The 16,374-nt window shown below is 36.8% G+C and overlaps 2 protein-coding genes across 4 annotated transcripts; one reads left to right on the top strand and one right to left on the bottom strand.

The window, feature by feature from the left end:
* Positions 1–444: 444 nt before the first annotated feature.
* Positions 445–3,824, bottom strand: LOC122315254 (mannan endo-1,4-beta-mannosidase 4-like). Its single transcript, XM_043131071.1, has 5 exons — positions 3,269–3,824; positions 2,914–3,108; positions 1,308–1,430; positions 984–1,183; positions 445–888 (listed from the first exon to the last, which is right to left on the bottom strand). Exons 1-5 carry the CDS (start codon positions 3,605–3,607, stop codon positions 534–536), a joined length of 1,212 nt encoding a protein of 403 aa, XP_042987005.1. The 5' UTR covers positions 3,608–3,824; the 3' UTR covers positions 445–533.
* A 5,988-nt stretch (positions 3,825–9,812) lies between these two features.
* On the top strand, positions 9,813–13,192 carry LOC122314819. Of its 3 annotated transcripts, XM_043130429.1 has the most exons (6): positions 9,813–10,221; positions 10,693–10,761; positions 10,861–10,998; positions 11,218–11,291; positions 11,379–11,516; positions 12,523–13,192. In XM_043130429.1, exons 2-5 carry the CDS (start codon positions 10,714–10,716, stop codon positions 11,512–11,514), a joined length of 396 nt encoding a protein of 131 aa, XP_042986363.1. In that variant the 5' UTR covers positions 9,813–10,221; positions 10,693–10,713; the 3' UTR covers positions 11,515–11,516; positions 12,523–13,192. The 3 variants fall into 3 exon arrangements, with proteins under 3 accessions (XP_042986363.1, XP_042986364.1, XP_042986365.1); XM_043130430.1 differs by lacking the exon at positions 12,523–13,192 and having other exon boundaries at positions 9,815–10,221; positions 10,643–10,761; positions 11,379–11,726; XM_043130431.1 differs by lacking the exons at positions 10,693–10,761; positions 12,523–13,192 and having other exon boundaries at positions 9,818–10,221; positions 11,379–11,726.
* The last annotated feature ends 3,182 nt before the right edge of the window (positions 13,193–16,374 follow it).

Genomic DNA, 16,374 nt, shown 5'->3' with positions numbered 1-16,374 from the left:
ATTACCTTCAGGTACTTCAGCAGCGGAGATGGAGTTCGCGTCGTGGATGGATGCAAGGCCTAAACTTGGACATCTATGTAACAGCCTCAGAATAGATAAATGATTTCAGTATAACAATGCTAATATATTAGATTTGTGTAAGCTGGCAACGCCCGGAAAGACTCAACTCCACTTACCAGAAAATCAAACATCCACGTGAACAAGAAAAAAAGACGAAAAAAAAAAAGAGAACCCAAGAATGTTGCAACGTGAATTCTAGACAAAAGGGTAGCCTCTACAGTCCAGAATCGAGAACCCTATCCTCGTAAAGTGATGAAACATCCAAAATTTCTTCGAATTGTCAGTAATATTGTGTTAGTAGGAGTGATTTGTGACATTTATTGAAGGTTTTTAGGAAAGAGATGAGTGATTTGTAACAATTATTGTTCAAGTGTGCTCAAGAAGTTGGGTCATCTTAATCGAGTTCTTACTTTTCGACATTATTTTGTTTATATTAGCGAGTACACTTAACAGGATTGACAAAAGATGTACTTTCATGGGAGAGTTGAGAGAATGCGAGACTGTAGAGCGATCACCCTGGCTGTTGAAGGGCTTTCCTCCAATACAACCTCGTACCCATCTCTAAAATTATCCATTCCTTGGGCCATAAGTTGCCAGAAAATCCCACCCAAAAATGGGCCTCCACTCCTAGCGTTGGTGTAGATGGCGTTATACAGCTTACTAAAATAATGGTCCCTTTTTTCTAGGCTGTAACCAGGGAGCTTTGAAGACTTTCCAAACTCACCCAGAATGAGTGGTTTATTCAGTACTGATTTTGAGTCTGCAATGTGCGCTTCAATCCATTTATCCACAAAAGCAGCTTGGACCTCATCGTTTGAACCCGCTAACCTGCCATCGTCGATAGTCTTCATTATTATTCTAAAGTGCAAGTGATTTTTGTGTTTTCATCATGTATGCAGGGAGGTTTTGGAAAACATAAATACCATTGCTCAGGGTAGAGATGAATGGTGGCAAAATCAACTTGGGGTAACTGATTGTTGGAAATGAAATCAGTCCCAACAAGCTGGTTCCCAGGATTGTACATCTGCTTTGCTGTTTTCCCATAAAATCCTTCCAGCCCTATTTCTAGTAAATGATTCTCATCAATGGACTTTACATATGCTGTCATTTCTGTCACCCATTCCTGAAGAACATTACATTCAGATGACCATAAAAAACAAAATGATATATGCAGATTGGCTTTTAGTCGTTATATATCAAAGCCACAAAGTAGGCAACATTTTCTTGCAGAGAGATCAGAGAGAGACCTGAATAAATCTGCCAGACGGGTCAGTTTGGCAACGAGGTTCATTCATTAATTCCCATGCAAAAATGAAAGGGTCGTCTTTATACAACATCCCGGTAATGGAGTTTTTCCTCGTGAGCACCATCTGCATGATTCCAATGTAATCACCATTTCAAGAACAAATGAGTAAATTTTAAACCTTTTTTCGCCCCAATTGGTGAGTCAGAGTTAATTATAGATAAAGTGAATGTTCTACAATATCTATAATCAACTCTGGAAGATATAATCTAATTATAAGGTAGATCAGTCATTTGAAAACTCTATTTAAAAGATGATCAGGATACGTTCCAGAAGAACATATATACTCAAATAACCAATAAATAAAATATTATTTTCATTAGATAACATAACCAATCTATTTCTCAAGTCACAATGATCGCATGCATCAATATTAATACAAAGAGAAATTTTTAGTGTACAGATATATAAAAGATTTGAGAGGTCAGATCACAAATTATAAGAAAATGTGGCTAATCTATTTATTTATTTTTTCTTTTCCCTTAAATTACACAATAAATGTTTTACTCTTTCCTTTTTGCATCTCATGACTAAAACAAAATAGCAAGCAATTTAAGATAATTAATTGAAGTGATTAATTACTAATTCTTTTCTTTATCATTATTAATAGAAAAAGAATTGGTAATTTTTAAAAGTAAATTAACAAATTGATATGATTTTATATGATATGTTAGATTTACTTTACCATAAAAATAATTTTAAAATCTATAATATTATATCGAGATAGATTTATTTTTATAAAATACCTTTATAATTAAAGCATTTCTTTTATAATAAGCAGCTAGTCTTTGATTCTTTATTAGTTGGAGGCTTTAGCTAGACAAACTTTTTAATGACCTAGCTAGCCCTCTAACGGCTCAGCCCCTAATACATTAATATTTGTATCCATGCTCTACCAATATATCACCATTTAGAAGTCTACCAATTAATAGATCATGAAAACAACAAAAAAAAGAAGGGCGTGGAAGTTAGAACTATCGAAGATGGACCCCACAAATATAAGAGCAAGTCACATATAAATTTATAATATATAGCCTAGGGGCCGTACTAGTGATAGTTTGCGAGCTTCACTGCATCTTTGAACCACCTCATGCATAAAAGTCTGATAGTTTTAAGAAATATTCACTTCATGAGTTCGAACGTCCAACCTACCTACCGCTGCCAAGGAAAAAAAAACGTTGAAAAAGAACGTCCAAACCTACCTAGTTTACTATCTTGTACGTTTTGTTGTCAATAAACAGTAGTTCTCAAAATGTTTTTACAGAAGAAGGTGTATAGTCTCAGTGACAAGCTATTTCTACCCATTTTTCGCATATAATAATAGTCTCAGTTCACTTGTTTCGGCTCATAAATAAACTCACTTGTTGCCAATATTTTTTTTCTAAGATGCATGATAATATCATGATCATCATGACTCTCAAGATCAAGAACTCGAATGTGTGTATGTGAAGAAAAAAAGGCGATTCAAGAGTTCGTGAAAACCAAGGAAAAGCCCTAAACTACAAGAAAACAGAGGATGGATCGGGGACACTGATATTGTCCATCGGTACCTTGACATGATCTCTGTAATATCCTTTGACGACAGGGTGTGTATAAAAGTCATCATCGTTGTTCAAATGCTGACCTCGCTCCCTTGCCCACTCTACGTATTGCTTTCTTCCCCCAAAATCTTCAAAGTTATTCACCAAACTCAGTATTAGATACACTCCATATCTTCTGGCTTCTGAGATTACAAAGTCCAATCCCTGAGCATTGCAGTTCAGACATTAAACCAGGAAATATTACTAGGTTCATGTTTTCGTTTTTCAATCTACCATTGATCAAAACGAGGAACCGGAGCAAATTAATAAGGAAAACAGAGAAAAAAAGGGGGCCTGTAAAATAACCATTAATATACGTACATACCCTGAACACATCCTCATTATACAAACCAGGAGAAGACTGGAGAGACCTGAAACCACCATCACTGAAAGCCCAAGTTCTTGCCACATTCATCCCATTCTTGGAAGCTTGTTGGAAAGCAGTAGAGACCTTGGCCCGGGTCGAAGGGTCAGATGCCATGTACATCATCCAGTATGCATTGAAGCCGTTCAAGTACAAGGATTTGCCGTTCAGAACGAAATGGGTTCCTTCTGTTCTGACAAAACTAGAACCTGCAAGGCCACAATTTCCCTGCAGTACTAAAAGTACGATAACAAAAAAAAATTTCAGAATTTGGTAGTTGAAAACTCTCTTCCCCGACATTCTGAACTGGTTAGGCGGCCCTGAACAAAGTTTTTGAACTTCTTTTATTTTTCGTAACGATCGATGAGTGCTGTTTATGTATATAACTAGCTAAGAACTGAAATCAGTAATCATGTCCTTGATGAAGTATAGCAGCATGAGATGGAAGGTGGGAGAGAATGGGAAATCAAAAGAGAAGGCTAGTGGGGAATGTATGTGTGGCATGCCCTCCCCTCGCGGGCGGTGCTTCCTTAAATAAAGAAGTAAGCTGCGTTACAAGGACAGAGTAACGATAGGTTGGAATTCTAGAATCTAAAAACGGAAAATATGTCTAAATATTGACTGAATTTTAATATTATTTGAAAGATTTAAAAGCACAACAACGAATGCTGCGTTACCTGCCTTATATATATATATATATATATATTTTTATCTCTTATTCGCTCACAATCTTTTAAGGTTCTAGATTTTAGAGCATCCTCGTTAAATTATGTAAATTTAAAACAAAAAATAATAATAATAATTTGACAAATAAAGTCTAAGAATATGCGGCATTAGATTATGCAAATATTAAAAAAAAAGACTTATAACTACAGGAAAAATGAGTGTTGCGGGTAACATTTAGTTTTCATTGTACCATATGCTATTAAATAAGAAAATTCTATATACCATGCTATTATTCCACTTTCATTCCATTAAATATAATGTGTTGGATTTATCATAATTGAATGATCATTTATTACATACTTCTTTATTATTTAATGATGATAAATGTGCCACATCTTATTTAATAGGATAAAAATAAAATAAATGTACCACATCTTATTTAGTAGGATAAAAATAAGATGAGACTATGATATATAGCATTACTCAAACTTGAAGAAACTAGCTCTGGCTTCATCAGACCTCCAGATCATAACATCTCTGTCCTTGACTTACACTACGGTTAGTTTTTGGAATTGAATTGATTATATACATGTTATATGACATGTCGGGATTGATCATATCTATGCATATTATATATATACACAGAGAGAGAGAGAGAGAGGGAGAGAGAATAATTAAAAAAAAGTTGGTGTACATATATAAAATGATTGTGTGAGTTCGAACGAGTTTTTTGCCCCCATAATATTTGAAAAAGAAAGTTATTTCTGTAAGTTTATATAGAGGATAGATCATCGTGTACCCTCAACTAATATTATTGATGCAATTAATATGACATAATTGAATTTAATATTTTCATTATAAATCAAATTCTACAAATCTCTCTATTATAAAAAGTGCCTATCTAACGGTTAGTTAACAGTAATTCTTGTTTTCTTGTTTTTCCGTCTATTTTTATTGTTTTATTTAACGCCGTGTAAATTGTTGGGATGTATGTCAGTTCTTCTTCTTAATTTCTTAAATTCACCTTTACGTCTTCTATTCTGCATATTCTCTTTCGTTTAACTCTCCAAAACCAAACTCCTTTCCTTATGTCTGTTCGTCTTCTCTCTTCTTTCAGTCTTCGGATCTTTCTCTTCGTCCCGAAAATGAATTCCAAGAGGAAAAATGAAGAAGACCCATGCTCTTATATGCCCTCCAGCGTGCGTTTCTTTTCTTTCTTTCCATCCTCGGTAGCTTCACCAGCAATGGCTTGGGATCTCAGATCTTCAATCAAGGCATTCAAATCGGAGTAAGAGGATCCTCCTCCTTCAACAGAGTTCTTTGCCATCTTCATAAGCTCTCGAACGAAGGCCATCGCCTCAGGTAGCCCAGCTCCGTCGCGTCACTTTCCCCACGGTACCTCTGTTTTTCCTGAGGTAAGCCTCTGCCGCACGCCTTTTCTTCTTCTCTGTAGGGCAGCCGCACCAGCCTCTAAATCTAGAATTTGTTTCTTGTATATATATATATCTTTATATTACTATGCGACAATAATCAAGCAGCTGTAGTATAACTCTTTTATGCCAATTCTGTCTCTGCTTTATTTTCCAAATTTCCATCGTATCCAGCTGAATGTGTACGTTTTTGCTCTGCTTTTAAACCGCTCGGTGGATGCGTCCTCACTAAAGCATGCAAGTTATTGAAGATCTGCTTGGTGAGCTCCATCTGTTAAATCACGTAATTCCAAAATCACCGCTTGCTCTCACCGATTGAAATCTGGAAACTATACTTCCACTTCTGCTCTTCTCTATTCTCACTTCTCTCACAGAAAAATCTCTGTATGTTTCGAATTGCTCCTCCGCATCACCCACACAACAAGCTCGTTATGGTTGTTTTGGATTCGAATCGTGTAAAGCTCGGTTTCTCCTCTTCTTCGTTCATCAGCATCGTTTATCTGGTTCTTTGAAGACCGAGCTTACTTCTCGTTGGGTTGCCTTCTAAAATATCTCTATTCTACAGTGTGGTGGTGTGACGTTGTCAGGGTGAAGAGATGTATTTGTTAGTTGATGGGTGGAGGCCAATCTAAAGCAAAAGAGCAAAGCAACTAGCAAGCCATTCATCAAGTTCATCTCCCTCTGAGAATCTCTTCTCTTTTTTTGTGTTTTCATTTCTCTTTCCTACGGTTAGGGTTGAGGTGACCGATTCAAAGGGGAAGTAGTCGTGAATCTACAGCTTCGTGGCTCAGGGGACGGTGATCCTGGGCAAATAGACAGAGTCGTCTAGGAGGCTTCCGAATGTATTCCTAGGGCTCGACGGAAACCACCTCTCCGCGGTTGGCAGCAGCCAGCTCGAAGGAAACTCTGCTTAGAGGCTTCCGATTCTTCACCTAGGGTCTCTCTCTCTCTCTCTCTCTCATAGCTTATCTCTGTTTTGTCTTTTGGTTTTGGCAGGCTTGCGAATGTGTTCCTAGGTTCGACGGAAACCACTTCTTCATGATCGACGGCGGCCAGCTCAACGGAAACTTTGCTGAGAGGCTTCAGAATTTTCATTGATGGAATCTTTGCTTAGGGTTTCTCTCTCACCACCTCTCTCTCTCTCTCTCTCTCTCTCAGCTTGTCTCTATTTTTTTTTTCCTTTGTTTTTTGTCTAATCTGCTTGTGATCTGATGCTCAAGAGACACATGAAAATGCAGGACAAGATGAAAAATCCTTGTACACGGAGATCAATAATTACAATGCAAGCATTCTTTGTTGTCAGGTAAATTACGAGCTTTTCATTGTTTATGCACATATGTATATGCAACGTTATTGTTGTTTGGGTGGTTGTTAGTGAGCATATTAGATTATTGAAAGGGAATTGGTATAACGTTTTTTTCCTTGTTCTTTGACATTCGTTGTTTTAGCTTTCAAAGCAGAAGTATAATGAACTATTAAAACATTTATACATAGGCTTTCCTAGAATTTATAGGTAATTCGCTAAAATTCTTTTATGAGTGGTGGATGATATAACCATTTTAAGCTTCTTTTCATGCCTGAATGATTTATTTCTTAATCAAGATTTTCCTTGCTTATGAAGAATATATTTCCCTATTGCCAGGTCCGTAAGAAGATAGAGGGTTCTTCCACAAATGATCCCTTTGAAGATCTCAACTCATTTGGGAAGATCTCATCAGATTAACTCTACTCCACAAAAAATGCTTCAATTTGAAAAGCCTAAAAAAAATAAAATCCTTGTAGAAGAAAGAGGAGCTGGATTTAGATGTCCTTGAAGCAGAGGCTCTTATCTGCTGGTCTAGGTGTTGGGGATCTTGGTTCCCAGAAGGATGCAGAGAGGCAAGCCACAAGAGAGAAGCAAGAAAGAGTAGAGGCTGAATTGAGAAACCATGCATACCAGTCAGCCTATGCAAAAGCTAATGAGGCATCGCAATGATAATGTATTCTTCCATCTCGAAAATTTTACTTAATTTTGACACTTTTTTGGATGAACTGTTACTGCTATTGACTATTCCTGTGAAGAGATTTTATCTTCTGTTGGGGTTTCTTCATTCCTCCAACCGGGCACTACGTGCAAGGGCATACGTGCCTTGCACGTAGCGCCCTTACTAGTAGTATAAATAGGCATGTAACGTTAAAATCAATTCAGTCGTCGTGGTTTTAGTGTTTTTATAATAGAATCTATTACCCTTATACGACTAATATTAGATATAATTATAAAATGTATAAACGGTTTCATAATTTTTTTAAAAATAAGTTAAAATTATTATTAAAATATCAAATTTTTAATAAATAAATTTTATATTTACTTATTTAAAAAAACTTATATAATATTTACGAAGTTCACAATTGCAAATTTGCACATATCATTTCTATCCCACCACATACATTTCACGTACAGACCGCACAAACCTGGAGAAACGTCTAATCAAATGCTTATTTTTTATAAGTTCTTTGTAAGAATCAAATCCCCTGCTTGATTCAACGAATGTTACTCCAACAAAAAGCTCTTGATTTTCTGTTATGAAGATGGAAAAACGTATCATACAGAATTACGCAAAGAGGGACCATCACATGATGGTCGATTAATCCAAATGATGCACGGCACGCGATCAGACGTGCGGGTATATCTATAACGACAGAGACATCACCTTAATTGTGAAAGATTGGTGCTACACGACCATCGAGAATCTATTTTCACTTGAATTCATCTCATTATTATAATTTTATTTTATTTAATTTTATTTATAAAAATAAATAAAATAAAATTTAATAAATTAATTTAATAATAGATTCTACTATTTTTTAAAATAAATATTCAAGACTTGCACAACTTATATCTGGTAAGATTATACACCGATGGGTTTAGTGTCAATTTCAACGCCAAATTAAGACACTGTCGACATCTGCCATGAGCCAACACCATTGACTGAAAACTATGGATCTAGGGAGAGAAAATTGACCATATAGGTCTCGATATATGTCGGTATGGTTTTCGATTTATACTGTCGGCATCTTCTATGAAAGAGGAGGAATTGAGAAAGAAGACATTTATGTCGTGCCATTCTTTGCCATGGAAGAAGAAGAAAGTTGTAAATAGTAATGGGAGAAAAAGACGACGTGAGATAGAAGAAGAAGGATTGGGAGGTTATTAATTCATTTTGAAACGGCGGTGCCATTCTATTATATTTCTTTTTAATTTTTAAGTCTTAAAATGACATTATTTCACTCATTTAAATAAGATGATGTCGTTTCTATATATGTATTAAAAGAAAAAAAAATGAACCGATCGGTCAGTTCCATGATTTTTTGCATAGAATAACCAAAACCGAATTGGCCGACATGCATTTCAATCGACCGCCAATCAGTTCTTTATCGATGTTAGCTGGTTTCAGCTGTCGGTTTGGTGAAGGTTGGTTTCACGATTTTCTATACACTCCTAATATCTGGATCTTTAAGCACAAACGCGTTCTTTTTGCCCTTTTTTAAAAGTCTTTCACTTTTTGATGATTTGATACGGAAGGAGGAGGCAGGTAGCTGGTACGACGCGCGCGGTTCGTGCCAAAATGCGCAACTCGATCACTCCGTGACCATCCTCGTGAACCCGATGCCTCTCCATTTTCAACCATATTAATCATATTTACGTGTACGTTTTAACCCGAACGACGATGCCATGCTAATTTGTCCCTCCCCCCATCCTCCTAGGTCTAGAGTGAGGCACATTACAATTTCTATTTATATGTATAAATGACGTTTGGTATTTTTAAAAGTCGAGGTTTTCATATCCCTAAAACTCCAATCACGTAAGGAAACGTGTTGGTTGAGCCATTTCCTCGATGTAAAACATTCATCATCTCTAGACATATTTGTCAATTGTCATCATGATGTGGGTGTTGCTGCATTGTAACGTCCACTATGTATTGCATTAACGTAATACATCGTATCCGTTCGAATCCTCTGCAATTTGCTATAACTCGAAAAGAAAAAAAATATAAATTAGAGGTATATTGCCCCCAGTAGTCCAATATTTACAAAGAATGATTTGTACAAATTTTAAATAGACAAAATATATATAGTTTTTTTATAAAATTTGTGTAAAATTTATCTATTTAAGACTCGTACATTTAACGTTACTCATGTCTACGATACGGCAGACCTGCATCAGTCACGGGCTGAGACTTAAGCCGCATTCTTGACCCAATATTCCAATGGGATAACATATCTGAAGCAAGATTACTTGGGCTTCTAAATTGTGATTCTTAATTCCAGTTGTTGGGCTTCAACGATGCTTCGTACCGAGGCCCAAAACAGGGCCACTATAAATGGTGGTTAAATTTGCCCCACCCGCCAACTGCAAAAGTAATGGCACATGAATCCATATCGATTTCAAGATAGATATACATGAATCAATCGGGAATTATGGGCCCTACGATTGTTATGGATTGGTGTGGCTACAGAATTGGCGCGAGTTTCCAAAGTTCCACGAGTTTGGGAAAACTGCATTTGCAAATATAAAACCCCGCAAGCAATGGCAGTTGTATACATTGAAGATTCTCTTTTTGCTTTCGCCTCGTCTTTCTCGTCTGTCACCTCCCTCTCTCTAGCATTTAGCAATCAGAATCCACCAATCCAATAGGAGAGAACCAAGCGTCTACCAGATCAGTTCCTAAATATCGAAGGGAATCAGCACTCTTTGCCTGTTTAATTTGATTTCACACAACGATAAGTGCGAATTACTCTCTTGATCGATCACTCATCATCATCATCTTATTCCTCTAGGTCAGATTAATTAGCTAGTTTATTTGTTTTTTTATTTTTTCGTTAAGTAAGATATGCATCTCAATATCTCATCGGCAAGTCCATCATCTTTTTAATCAAAATTTCCTCTCGATATTGCTTCTAATTCACCAGTTTCCTAAATTGAATGTCAGAAAGCTCGTCTTCTATGTGTTTTTTGGTTGTCATCCTTATGAGGAACTACTGTAGAGTTATGGTGATTTTTAGTTCCCTAATTGACGTTTTTGTATTTCACTCAATTCACATTGTTAATATAATCAAATTGTAACGGCCATTGCATAACTTAATGGTGTGTGTCTACACATAGTTTCAGGGCAAGCATAATTCCTGCTACCATCTTGCTTCCCCAAGCACTTTGACTTATGTTTCTTTGTTCCCTCTTTCAATGTATATGTGTCACTAGATTGTTTGTGAATGATGATATTCTTAGCGCTACTTTCCCGGTCCTGGCAGCTTTAACCTAAAATTGCTCAAATGGAAATTCAAGGAACTGAAATTACGAGGAAACGCATGAAACCAGCTGTATGCTCGTTTCTAAATTCTTCTCAAGAGTAGATTTATGGAAAATAAAATTACAAAATTAAAAAAGATCTCTTACATCTGATTTTTCATATTCGTTAGATGGAAGAGAAGGGATTAGATGGAGCAGATTCAGAGATTGTAGAAAGGGAAGTGTTCCAGACAGACATTGCTGGATCTGAGGAGGTGGAACTTAATATCAATCACATTCTCGAAAAGATTGAACGCTTCACCGAGCTGGTAGAGACGTCCAATACTTCATTTCCTTAATTACATTTTTGTATACCATGTGTTTGTCAGTTTAATGCAAGTGATCTACATGCGACAGTAGTTTAGAATGCCCGTGAATCTCACACATTCGAGATGATACTACGCTTAACTAAAAGCTAAAACATAACTCACATGGCGACTAATCTTTTTCTTGCCAAGCTGTTTCTACATTGTCATCTTCTCGCATAGGTTTCTGAGCTGCTGGAATCAGGGAAGACAATCTTTAAGGAACTGGTTAACGAATTTGAGGAGCGGCTGATTACGTGAGTTTATCAAATGTGATATATATAGCTTAAGAATTCAAAGCTGAAAACATAATAAAATAAATCGTTCAAATTTTTTACCTGCAGGATACATAAGGAACAAATGGAGAAATGGCAGGAAGAAATTAAAGACTTGCGGTTGCTGGATGCATCAAATGAGGAGGCTAATGCTCTTATGCATAATGCTCGATTCTTACTACAGAATGCTCACATTGACTCTTGAAGGTGATTTCCTATTTGTTTATCCCAAGGAAATCATTTGTAATATATCACTAGGCAAGCTTGCAAGATACATGCCAATTCTGTCGTATTGAAAAGTTCTCACAAGAAAGTATGCTTGAATTTAGGGCCTCAATTATATTGTACTGATAAAATTTTCAGTCAAATGTTTACCCGAATGTGAATGGACCAAGTAAAGGCATGCTTTGCCAAGTATTTAGCTGTTTCCGATGATGTGGCTTGACTGGACTTAAAAAATGACCGAGCTTAGATATACTTTCTACTAGGCTTGGTTGGCAGTGTAGCAGCTTGTGAAATCTTGGTTCATTAAAATGTCAAATCATATCTTTCTTTTTTGTGAGGAGTTCTGAGCTGTTTTTTCTTATAATAGATTACTTAAAATACGAAACGTGTTTTTAAGCACGACTGCACACATTAGTGACTCATTGTACAGTCAAAATACTACCAAGTAGATTTGTAGAAGACGAGAGTGGTCAGGTAAGCTAGTTGTCAAATCCATTAATGTGCACAAGCCATGCCAAGCTAGGATACAGGATAAATGAACCCTGATATTTAGCAGTAGCATTCAAACTTGAACATACACTCCAACTCAAGAGGGAGAGCTTGGATCGCTTGATTGTAAAGATTTTGCAACTAGACCAGTTAAATTCGAGCTTCACTCCAGTCTTGAGGGGCTTGGTTTATATGCAGCCCCAGTCTTAAGTGTATAAATACTACTACACAATACCTGGGATAACTCCTACTTTGTTTCAGTTCGATGTTGTTAGAGGAGCTGATGCTTAGGTACTTATGCAGGTTTTCCTAGACTGTTTGTCAAGGGGAGGGGCATTCATTCTATTTGGATGACATCAATCTAAACAATAATATGTTAAGCACTTTGGTTTGAACATATGCTGCGTGATTAGTATTGCTTTTTAGCTTCATGCGATGGTAAGAAGTGCTGGTCTCACTGAGATGCACAAATTGTGAATAAGATTTTCACTTTCTGCAGTATGCAGGAATCTAGACTAAGCTGATCTTCTATACGACGTCTTACTTCAATATTTATTAGCACATATTTCTTATAATGTGAAAGAAGGCTTGGTTCAGTCAAGTAATCGGGGCGCCATCCTTGTGCTATACCCAAAGTATCCCATCTCTAGCTATCTATTTCCTTTTAACTCTCGAACTCCTCTGGATGTGTCAGTCTCCACCGTGGAAGCTCTTGGCTGGCGATTCCCTTTACACTGAGATTTCAAAATTTCCCAAGGACTAGAACAAGGCATACCGAGCAAGATCGATGTACCCAATGCTGCCTTATTTATGAGTCTTTTCATTGATTGCAAACAGTCACAGGTAGACATGTCCCATCCTTGAGCCAACCTTAGTTATTTTGTTTTATTTTATTTTTTTCAATTGCGCATCTAACATTCTGGGAAGCGAAAGAGGAGAGGATGATTGATTGCCTTTAATCCTGGTTATTTTTCCTTCTATGAGTGAAATGCCAATTTAACACCTGCACCCATGGTGGATTGAACTCCGAAGCCCTCCCAAAATAAGCAGAGATGCCACTAGGCTGCCAGGTCAATGGTATTTGTTGACAATTCCGTATAGTTAAGAACCATTGTAAATAATATTATTGAAATTTTCAATGTATCCCTATAAAATTATGAAATTGTTTATCAATTGTTTTGAATAAATTGGTTAGATCTCAATAATATGATTATATATTAAACGAATCAAATACTTAAAGAAAATAATCAACTTTGTAAGACACAATGATTGATTATGAAGGGAAACTCTTTAAAGAACTATTTAAATGTAAAACCCTATGGGGCAGCTAAATTCAGGAAAGTTAATCTTATTATTTGAAAAACAATTACAAGCAATCATCAATTATAAAACTTTTACAATTCGACTCTCTTATTTGCTTAGACAAACGACCCGTTTGTCTTCTACCGCAGTAGCAGCCAGAATCTCTGGCGATTTTATGTTGACTTCTATTCTGAAACTCCAGAAGTTGAAATTCAATTGATGTTAATTCACACTCAAAGTATGATCACACTCAATAAGAGATGCAAAACTCAATGAAAATTTTCAAGTGAATTTTCTCTCATAAATGTTCAGAATATACTTTTTAAAATTTGTAGCTCAAACTCCTTCCTGAGATACAAAACCGAATCTCTTTAAATATAAAATCTAGAAAGAGTTCCAGTCATAGTAGAATTCTGTTGATGGGTAGAGACAGTCGCGAGAACGCTTCCTGGCGGATTGCTGACATTTCGAGATAACTCTTCACTATAGTTTCTTATCTGTGTTCAGTTTCGGGTCTTGATAATTACAGACTCTTATGGATTCAAAAATCATGTAACTGACTTATCTAAACAACCTTATAAACTTCTAGATAAACTCAATGTTGTTAAAGATAAAGTCATCTCTTATTTTACATTCATCCAAATTTAATCAAATAATGATAAGGTAAACCTTATCATTTAGTCATCTAATCCTAGCCAATTTTTGCCTTTACAATCTCCTCATTTGGCGGATTGGTGACAAAACCAACTTGATGAATGTATTGCATCTACAATCTTCCCCTTTGGCGGATTGGTCACAAAACCAACTTGATGAATGTAGTGTGTACCTAAGACAAAAGCAACCAGTAGACCAAGATCTTGTGAAGAGAATCTTAATACATTAATGAGAAGAAATTACATAGAATATTTCTTGAAACTAGTTTCAATAATAAACAAAAGTTAGATGTAATGTAAACTTACAAAAAGAGTGTTCTAGTCATCATCAATAACCATATTCAATACTTAGCTCTCCCCTTCAATATTCTGCTGCTCCCTCTTTTTATTTTTAGCAAATTCATTAAACTCCCCCTAAATTTCACAATATCAAAATATTCTAATTTGCTATTCCAATATTCTCCATTTTTGTCACTAATCTGACAAGACACAACGTAGAATAAATATCACTTATGTGTGTCAAGATGAAGACACTAAAAAAGACATGATGAACAACTCCCATGTATATCAAGTTTTCATGGATTAAATGCACATGATGTATGAATATAAATGTATGTTAAACAATGAGCAAATGATTGAGATGATTTGGTTGAGACAACAAAAACAAATACTTGGTGGGCATTCCATGAAAACCGAATGACAAAGGCCAAGAACCCACTCAAAAATCATTCTCAATACATTCAAACAAGACTCAAAAGGAGCAATCCAGTCATTATCGAGTCAAAGTCAAATCCAAGCCAACACGTCGCATAATCAAACTTTCCATAGAATATTTAAAAAGAAATCAATCTGAGCCCTAGAGAATGAAAATTTCGAACACCATAGAAGACTTACCTTGATTAGGAAGTGGAAAATAATAGGATATGATTTGTCTCTGAATCTGAAAGTTTAGGAAAAGATAGAGGTTTGAAAGAGTGTGCGGCTAGTAGGCCTGCAACCCGATCCACCGAAGGCAGTTTTGGTTCCGACCCGACCTGAACCGTAAACTAACTGAGGGTAAAACGGTTCGATTCGACCCGGCATGTTGCGGGTCGGGCCAAAACTTTCAGAACCGCATCATTTCACCTTGTTTTGCTTTCAGTTCTTCTACAGGCAGTCTATTTAGCTCACACCTTGCGCACCCTCATCGACGTGGCAGTATAATTTAAAAATTAAAAAAAATGCCCTTGAGCCTAGAACAAAATTTGGAGAAAAAAAAATTGAAACTGGGTTTTGCACAAACCAATTTTCATTTCTCTCTCTCGTCTCTGCACGTCTCTCTCGCCACCAACACTGAATCTGGGTTTTGCACTCACGTTTCTCTAACTTTCTTGCTTCCTGTATTGATGTGAGGAAGATAACACTTGGAAAAACAGAAATCGTAGATCACAAAAATGCTTATAAGCTGTTGAGGTCGCCGGCGTTGCCTTCCTTGGGTATTCTCGTCTTGGCTTTCTGCTTCTTCTTCGCTGCTTGGGTATTCTCGTCTTGGCTTTCTGCTTCTTCTTCACTGGAACCTTCTCGTCGGCCAGCTTCTTCTTTGCCTTTCCCAGCGCCATTGATAGACTAGAGAGAGTGCAATGTGAAACTTCAAGACGAGACAGATGTGGCAAGGCTCGGGAAAGAAAGCAAAAGTTTTGAACTTTGATGGATGGGACGTTTAATTAAATCCGTGGCAACTAGCTGGTTTCGTGCGCAAGGGGTTCACAAAATGGTCTGGATTTAGCCTTTTCCTTTTGCTTTCCCCTTCTTCCTTTTCTAAGCACCGACACCCTACCGCCACTAACACCAACGTAAATCCCCAGTACCAATTGCATCAACAGACCCAGAAGCTCCACCATCATCAACCAAGTTGTTACTCATCTGCTGCCAAAGGGAGATTAGAGGCTGATTAAGAGGAGTTTTATGTCTTGAAAGAAACATCCTTTCGAGGCAAAGCCCAAGAGAGATCAGATGAAACCACGAAGATAAACATCTTCTCGATTATGGCAGGCATTAATTGTACTTAAATCCTTCGAACTAATCCCTTGAATTCACAGTAGCCCACTGATCTTTACGAGCCCCAATAAGTTAGCTCTCGCCACCGTAAGCCGAGTTGTTGCTGGAGCACCTCCCACTGCTGGTCAATCTGACCACCGTGGCCTCAGGGAGATGAAATCAAAAGAGCCCACAACAGAGACGAGAAGAAGAAGAAGAAGAAGAAGAAAAGCTAATAACGTGAAGCATTAATATTCTGTGATTTACAATATGAGTTTCTGTTAAAGTAAGAACAGCAACCTCGCACCTTCAGATCCTTCCGTCGTTCTCGCTACCAAAGAGTACCATCAAAAGTCACGCTCTAAGTTTTCGAATCTTCA

This window comes from Carya illinoinensis, chromosome 7 (assembly GCF_018687715.1).
Source record: "Carya illinoinensis cultivar Pawnee chromosome 7, C.illinoinensisPawnee_v1, whole genome shotgun sequence".
NCBI classification, from domain to species: domain Eukaryota; kingdom Viridiplantae; phylum Streptophyta; class Magnoliopsida; order Fagales; family Juglandaceae; genus Carya; species Carya illinoinensis.
The sequence above is the reverse complement of the archived record's forward strand: the minus strand, read 5'-3'. Positions and strand labels throughout refer to the sequence as shown.